Raw genomic sequence first — 8142 nt, forward strand, 5'->3', positions numbered from 1 at the left:
AAATTGGACCCACAAGTATGTGCACATCGTCATGTCACTTGATATAATTTCTCTGACTCACATGTTGCATATTTTCATCCATTTTTTTAGTAGACCGTAGAGCTTTTGTCTGACTTACAATTGAATTTTTTTTTTCTTCTTTATTTTTGTTGTTGCTTTCCTTACAAATATCTCATTGTTGTTCTCTTTGAGTGTAACTCCTTTCTTCTCTTCTTTCATTGCCATCCATAGGATCTGTCTCAGGTATATATGTTTTGAGTAGCCAGTAGGGCCAGATGCATGTATTTATACTATTTGAGTGTATTTCCATTCACATAGCAGCTGATTAATGGCATTATGTAGCACTAAAACGCATCATTTGATGACTTTCTTTCTTTCTTTCTTACATTTCTACAGCCTGGTCCTGCTGGTGTTCCTCAACATGATGCTTTTCTATAAGCTGTGGATGCTGGAGTACTCTGCGCAGTCCTTAACAACCTGGCAAGGTCTGCGGCTTCATGAAAGGTACACAAGCACAGATTCACATTCTACACATTTTTGTCACAGATTATTTATACAGGACTCCTTTATCATAGAGATTCAACGTGGTTAATGGACTTCAGAGGCATTTGAGGATACAAAATCTTAATCAGTGCAGACTGGATGGAGGTCTGCTGTAGTTATTTGGTGCAACAGACATACACATGCACATACACACTAAACTATATCCATATGGCCCTTGACATGTGTGACAGGAAAACACTGAGCTTCTAAAATTACCCCTGAAGAGCTCTGGGCTTACTGAAACAATTTACCAAACTGTTTGTTGGCAGTCCCTCAGAATGGAAATCATGCTTCAGTGGCTGCACCCTGATGTAGCTAATGTATGTGTATGTGTGTTTCCCAGCAAACTGCCTCAGACGCAGATGGAGTGGGCCCAGCTCCTGGAGGCGCAGCAGCGTTACCATGACGCCGAGCTGCAGAAGTGGAGGGAGATTATCAAGTCGTCAGTAGTGCTGCTAGACCAGGTACTTGGACACAAAGAGAACATCGACTTAACACTGTGATGAACAGCATTCAGAGAATTTGCCTGCACTTGAATATCTGTTGGGTTGGTAAGCAAAGCTGCAGTTTGTAACTACAGTAAGTTCAGCCAGATACCACTGAAGCTGTTAAACAGCCCCCTGACTCTGTGCTAAGTTGTGTTGGGTGAAGGAATGATTGACAAGAGGCCTGCATGTGCTGGCCTTCATTTTCTGGAAAAGAGGATAATGTAAATACTGTCAGTTTGCTCTGAACAAGAACACCATAAAACACAAAGTTATTTTTATCTCAGTGACTAGCCAGCTTGTTGAATACCTTACATTATTTCACAGTATGTGACCAATTTAGCCCTGTAAAATGCACTACATCCCCTACCCTACCGTGAGCCAATAAACCTACACTGCTGCATATACGGCAAGTCAAAAACTATACAAGTTCAAACCCTGTGAAGACGTTTCAACAAGGAATCAAACCGAAAAAGGCCAGCTCCTTGTGGATTTTTCGCAATGTGAACCTCAGTATGAATTTGTTTGCAAAAAAAGTGCATATAGAAAGAAGCTAATGCCAGACCGCAATAACAAATGTGTGCCAGTTCATACGTATGTCTTTCTGCAAACAAGTTCAATGTGACTGCACGTGAAATATCTCACTGTAATGTAACATTGTCTACATTTATGCTGAGGATCACAAAAAGTAATCTAAAAACTGGTTCCTTCACTGCTTGTGGTGTTTCATTCAGGCACCCAAGGGAGGAGTCTCATACTATGCCAAAGTGTTGAAAAGGATGTAGTATATATTCCTGGGACTTGGTTTTTTAAGATATTGGCCATGTGTTTACGGGATTCTCTGTTTTAATACAGCCAATAAAAACCTGTAAATACAGCATGACAGGATTTTGATTCCATGAGCCAAATTCCACTAATCTTTCTCAGTCAAAGCCCATAACGACTCACCTAAAGTGACATTTTCACAGGCAGCCAATGATCAAATACAACTAAAGTGAATGAATAACTTTCCACTTTGCATGCACCAGTAAATGACCGCCACTGCCCAATGACAAAATGGAAAATATGAGTAATTCCTACTTGTTCGGTGCATGAATGTAGGTGTAGATGTAAATTTTCATCTCTCTAATTAACGACCGTTTTTGTTTTTCTTGTTGTTTCTCCTCTTTAGATGAAAGACTCTTTATTGAACCTCCAGCGAGGAATCGGTTTAAGGGACTACAGCTCAGAGACTGAGGAGAAGCGAAGTCGCTATCACTGACACACCACCATAAGGCCATGAGGGCATGCTGTGCAATATAGGACCTGTTTTGTTTGTGAACCACTTTGCAGGCAGCAGCAGGAAAGAGGGAGGACAGAGGAGGTGGGACCAGCGGTGAGCGGGTCCAAAGACTACAAAGAGAGGAACAGTCATCTCCAGCGCACAGAAGTTTTAAAAAACCCCCGGAGGAGGAAATCATGGACAGAAAGTGCCCCTATCGCACACAGGAACTGAGGTATCCCCAACATCACTGAGGCTTTGTGGGAAGGTGCGAGACTTGCCCCTTCTCTTCACCTGTGGGATAGCTGTTTCCTTCTACTCTCTTTATTTCCAAGTGCATCCTACTGTAAGCCATGTCAACCAGGAGAGTGGCAGAGAGAAAGAAGGAAAACTACTGCATGCATTTAGACAACCTAGCTCCCCTCAGTCAGTGTTAATGTGGTCCAGTTCCAGTCTATGTGTGTCAAAAAAAAAAAAGAAGAACAGAAGAAGAGGAGATTGAGTCAAACGAAGGGGGGGGTTCCTTTCGAGTCTTAATGGCTTTTTACACTCTCTCGACTGTTCCAACCAATCACCCCTGAGAGGTCCTCGCTGCAGCGTCCCTTTAATAAACCTCCAGGTGATCAGAGAACAGTTTGGTTCCACAGAAGAAGCATTGTAGCTGGGAGATCAGCTTCACTGATCAGTCCCTCTTGCCTTGTTTCAGCCTGGCCTGTATGGTTCCCGTCAGGGCTGGTTCCCTGTCGGACCGTCACGTTGAAATGTTTCAAAGTAGAATTTAAAGATTGATAAGACCTCACCTCGTCTTTTTGACATTAAACACAATTTCCATGATCACATGCTCCTGCCACAGTGTTCGCTACCTTACGTTGCAATTATTTCTCATCCTTCTGATGAAGCCGAATGTATTAGTTTGGAAAAAAGGCTGGACTTTGATCACAACTTATTAATCTTCGAAGCGGGGACGCTGCAGCCAGACCCATTGGGAGACCTGTATTCTTACATGTTTTATTACTAAACTGTGATTATATCTCTTTAAAGATGTTTCAAATTGGAAAGAATTCTATGAATATATTTGAAATATATAAAAATATTTCATTATTTAATATATATATATTTCAAAATATATAAACATTACCTATATTTATTGTTAATTTATGTACATACAGAAATTATCAGAGCTCTAGACCAGTTAAAGAATTTCTAACAAAAAGTGTTTTCTTCTAAAAATGCATGCCAGATATGTCTGTGACATGTCCAGTGTGCAAGTATGATTCTGCATTTGCGCGATTATATTCGCGTGTGTGCGTGCGTGTGTGTGTGTGTGTGTGTGTGTGTGTGTGTGTGTGTGTGTATGTGTGCGTGCGAGCACACGTGTGTGCTGGAAAGTGTGACATTTTTACCATTCCACACATGTATGTTTCTTATGGGGTTTTTTTCTTTTCTGGCTTCTGCAGCCAGACTGCCTTTTTTAAAATGCTAATGCGTTTGGATGCCGCCTTGCATTAGTCCCACCAGGGTACAGTTTACAGTCGAAGAGTTTTGTTCCAAAATGATGTATCCAACATTTGAAAAGCAAAGTTACTGCTTCTGCTTTTACTGAATTATTGATTGCCTAAATGAATGTCACATACTTGACACATCCTTAGTAGATTAAATCCATGGGAGGAAGTAGATGAGAGATCATCAAATTGAATAATGAACAGGATGATTTTTGCTTGTAAATGGATATATAACATTTTGGAGATGAACCCTTCATCTGCCCTCTGTGAGCAAATCTTCTGTTCATGTCATGACATTAGTGGTGTGACCAGTCTTTGCTATTAAAAAAAAAAAAAAGGAACAGTTGACAATTTGAGAAATGTGCTTACTTGCTAAAGGTTAGGGGAGAAGATTGATACCACTTTCATGTTTAGACTATCAATGTGATGCTACAGCCAACAAGCTGTCGTATCTGGTTTTTATGTTGAGCTCACATCTCCTGGCCAACAGCCGGTAAGCTTATGTTAGCATGAGGACTAAAAACTGGGAGAGCAACCTGTTTTCATTCTTTCTGAATTTAGCTTTAGCTTTACACTTACCATGCCAATATGAGAGCAATCCTCTCATCTAACTCACAGCAAAAAAGTTAAAAAGCTCATATCTCAAAACATCAATCTCTTTCTTTAGAAACATCTACTTCAACCAAAATTATAATTTCCCTTTCCCCATTTCAAGTGTCTGTCTTGGATGCAATGAAAGCATGAGAATTAACTTTACGCAACTAAATTGAACCAAAAGAAAGAAGTAGAAATGTACCTTCACAAACTATCATGTTGTTTTAAATGAAGTATTTATCATGTATGTCATGTATTATATATATACTGGATTAGGTGCAGTAAAGAGCATCTCTTAAGAGTTTGTCAACTGAGACCCCTTACAGCTGACAGACTTCAACAATGGAAGCACTTCCAAAACAAGAAAAAACTTCCTTGTGTAATAAAAAAAGAGAAAGTGAAGCACTTTAAACCCTTTTGAGGTAACGAATGAAAGAAAGAAAAGTTGCAGCCATTTAGTTTGGAGGTGAATGCAAGGCTGAGGAAATAGTTGTTTTAATTTATGTATATTTTATAATTTATCAGCCACAATGTTGATTTTTCTCAGTTCAATCTGGTAACTGCTCCAAAATCGTGTTACTTTTGCCCAAATATAATTGAGGTGTTTACGAAATCTTCCAAAACACATCCTAAACAAAGCAGCTCTGAACTAAGACTGACACGCTCTCTTGTCTGTTTTGTTGGCGAGGCAGGAACGAGTGATTTTTATGAGGGAAAAGGTATCTTTACTGTGTGCCTGCATGGCGTGTTGCTGACATATTGTAAACAGTAAAAAAAGCTTCCAGACTGGATCCCTGCTGTGTGTGTGCACATATATTACTTTTGAAGAAGGCACTGAGTAACGATAACGCACGGAAACCTTAAGACATGAATGTGAGTGGGTAGTAGTGTTTTCTGAAGTTAGGCTTCATATATATGACGATGCAGGAATGTCGTGTATATGAAAATGGGACTGAAATGCTTTAACAGTTTGTTTTAAGTGGATTTTTTTTTCTTTTTTGTCCAAAAATGACAAAAACCTTCTCCAAGTGTTTTGAAGGAAATGTGGTAAATGCTTGATCGAGGCGGTTTTACTGGCACTGATTTTATTCTTTTCACTGTCAAGACTGAGGAAAACAGTTTGTATTGGCTCCATCTGTAAAACACACTCCATTGTCCAAATTAGATGCTTTAAAAATAACTGTTGTAGCACACCTGAATTTATTTCCACAAAACTCCACAATTATGCAAATTGGGTTTGTTGTTAGCTTCAGTTCATGTTTCTCATTCTGGCCAACGTGTTTAAATTAAACGAACCTAACACCTCTTTGTTTTTTTGTTTTTTGTTTTTTTGCTTTTTGTTAGTTTGTTTCCAGTCTTTCTTTTCTAGCATGCACTCGCACAGTTCATCTGTGTCACATGAATGATTGTATGATTGCTATCGCTGCACAGCTGTGGAACCAAGGCCCCCAGAGAGTTTAGGATGCCACCATTTTTTTGTAACTGACAGCTGATGGGTTGTGTGCTTTGTTGACTGTATCCATTGGCATTTGCTGCGCTGTCACAGAGCAGTGCCCCCCTCCCCATGCAACACACTACTAAGTACCAGCCTTGGTTTACGCACGATAGGAATCACACACGACCTCCTGAAAACAACCACTGATCAAACTCATAGCAAATGCTCTTCTTCAAGTGTGTCTTGATAAAAATATGTACTGCTGTAGTTCTGTTCAAAAATAATTCTACTGTATGTTTTTCTTTTTTTTTTTTTTTTTTTTTAGAAAATGTTTTGATCTCTAGACTTTTAGTGAAATTTATACATGAGATAAATATACTGTAAGTATATGTTGTGTATATCTGCAGTGTGCACACACACACACACTGACAAAAGAACCCAGCCTGCGCTGCGCGTAGGTTTTGACTTGCCGATGACTTTGCCTCATAGAGACTGAAGATAAAAAGTGGCTTTCTGGTTCATGTGAAGTAGAGATTGGAAGTATGAATTAAAAAAAACTGCTAAACAGATGGTGTTGCTGTGTTTGGAGTGGTTTATTTCAGAAATGATCAGCTGGAATAGCAGATTTAAGTTAAAGAAAATTATACTTAATTGAATTTGTAGTTGAATCCAAAAGATTTTCCTATCAGGAAGTGCAGTTGTTACCTTTCAAGACGCAATGTGTGTGACCTCAGGAGACTTTACAGAGAGAGTAGTATAGAGGAAAGAATGCATGAGGCACCGAGATAAAATATTCATCTGTAACTGCACTTTCAAAAATAAAATGAAATCAAAAAACTTTAAAATATTAATGCTATGTATTGAAAGCATTGTTATTTTGGGAGCTGCAAGCTTCTCATAACCTTCTGCATTCAGAGCAGTTGGCCCACAGATCTCCTATGGCTCCCTTTTGTCCCATTGTAATTACTGTTGCATAAATGACCTATTAATTACCACTGTAGCTGTGCTGTGTAAACACAGACACTGAATGCAGGTGAAAGCTGCTTTGCCAGTTTGTGCAGTAGAGGGTGCAAAGGATGAGACAAACCCTGAAACAATAGATGTGTACATACAAAAAAAAAAAAACTACATCAGGGTCACCAAAATTTGAACAAACGCTTGAAATGTGAAATGCAAAGATTAGCATATTTAAAAGAGCTGTTATCAGTATTGCATTTTCTCCATTTTCTGATATATAATGTTATCCTATTCCATCTTGTTGCTTTCATACAAGGCATTGCATTCCTCATGTATAATTTAGTTTTCTTCACAATATCTGGAAAAGTAATTTCCGTCAGGATTTACTGAAGCTTGCCCTCTCTTATCTAATGTAGAAAGTACTACACTTAGACTGTGCTTTGTCCTAAATTTGACCTATACCAAACTTGCGCTCCAGTGATTCTAATTCTCCACTATTAGTCATGTAAATTTCTTGCAGTTACTAAACAAACACAGAGAGCATTTGCACTTCAGAAGACATTTATACACATTTTTTTTGTCGTGTTAATAAGGGAACATGAATGTGCTCAACATTCCTCAGCACCCTGAAGGCATGCAGCACAGCAGGCAGCTAGGAGTGAGATGGAGAAGGAGAAAAACTGGTTTAACAGCGAATGAGTTATAATTTTCTATATTAAACAAACGAGAGCTTTATAAAGGCTGGGTGGCCTGTTGGTAACCGTTTGAGACGAACTATATCTATCATCCCTGTTCTGTCACATCTTGTATTATTTCATTCAGTGATGCTGGGAGTTCATATCAAATGCTGTTCTTCTTAGTATCTTGCAATTGCAGCATCTGTATTTTCACAATGATGTCAGGTTTTTGCGTCCTGCCCAAGTGCTCTGCTTTTTTTACAGCTTTTTTCTCCGCTATCTTTCTCTTGTTACTATTTATTCTTCGCTCTGGTGCCTTTAAATCGTTCCTGTATAATAGAACCCCAGTGTTTAACTATACTGCCAGAAATAACCGTCCCCAGAACTAGTCCATTAGTCCCAGGGCCTGGATGGCAAGATGGGTGAGGTCGACGCGTCACTGTAATGAATCAAGGGGGAAGGGACAACGTTACGCGCAGCACCCACCAGCCTCTCATGTCCAATGAAGGCTGGGATTGGATTTATAAAGGGGAGGATGACTCCCCACTTTCTCGCCGTGGTCGGTCGCAGAGGGCGGAGCTCCGTGGCTGCGTTTGACAGCTGCGAAACAGAAAATGTATAGCGCATAGATGGTCAGGGAGACCATGCCGCTCCAAGGCAACCGTGCTATCGCAAGGAATGGGACGCA

At 39.7% G+C, this 8142-nt stretch overlaps 1 protein-coding gene across 1 annotated transcript in view; it reads left to right on the top strand.

Moving 5' to 3' along the window:
- gramd1bb (GRAM domain containing 1Bb) overlaps positions 1-6390 on the top strand; it is a 37219-nt gene extending 30829 nt beyond the window's left edge. The window contains exons 17-19 of the mRNA XM_008275973.1: positions 397-504; positions 887-1007; positions 2200-6390. Of these exons, the coding sequence (XP_008274195.1) occupies positions 397-504; positions 887-1007; positions 2200-2289 (319 nt within the window). The 3' untranslated portion in view covers positions 2290-6390. The remainder of the gene's footprint in view (positions 1-396; positions 505-886; positions 1008-2199) is intronic.
- The last annotated feature ends 1752 nt before the right edge of the window (positions 6391-8142 follow it).

Source organism: Stegastes partitus, unplaced genomic scaffold (assembly GCF_000690725.1).
Source record: "Stegastes partitus isolate 25-593 unplaced genomic scaffold, Stegastes_partitus-1.0.2 Scaffold62, whole genome shotgun sequence".
Taxonomy (NCBI): Eukaryota; Metazoa; Chordata; class Actinopteri; family Pomacentridae; genus Stegastes; species Stegastes partitus.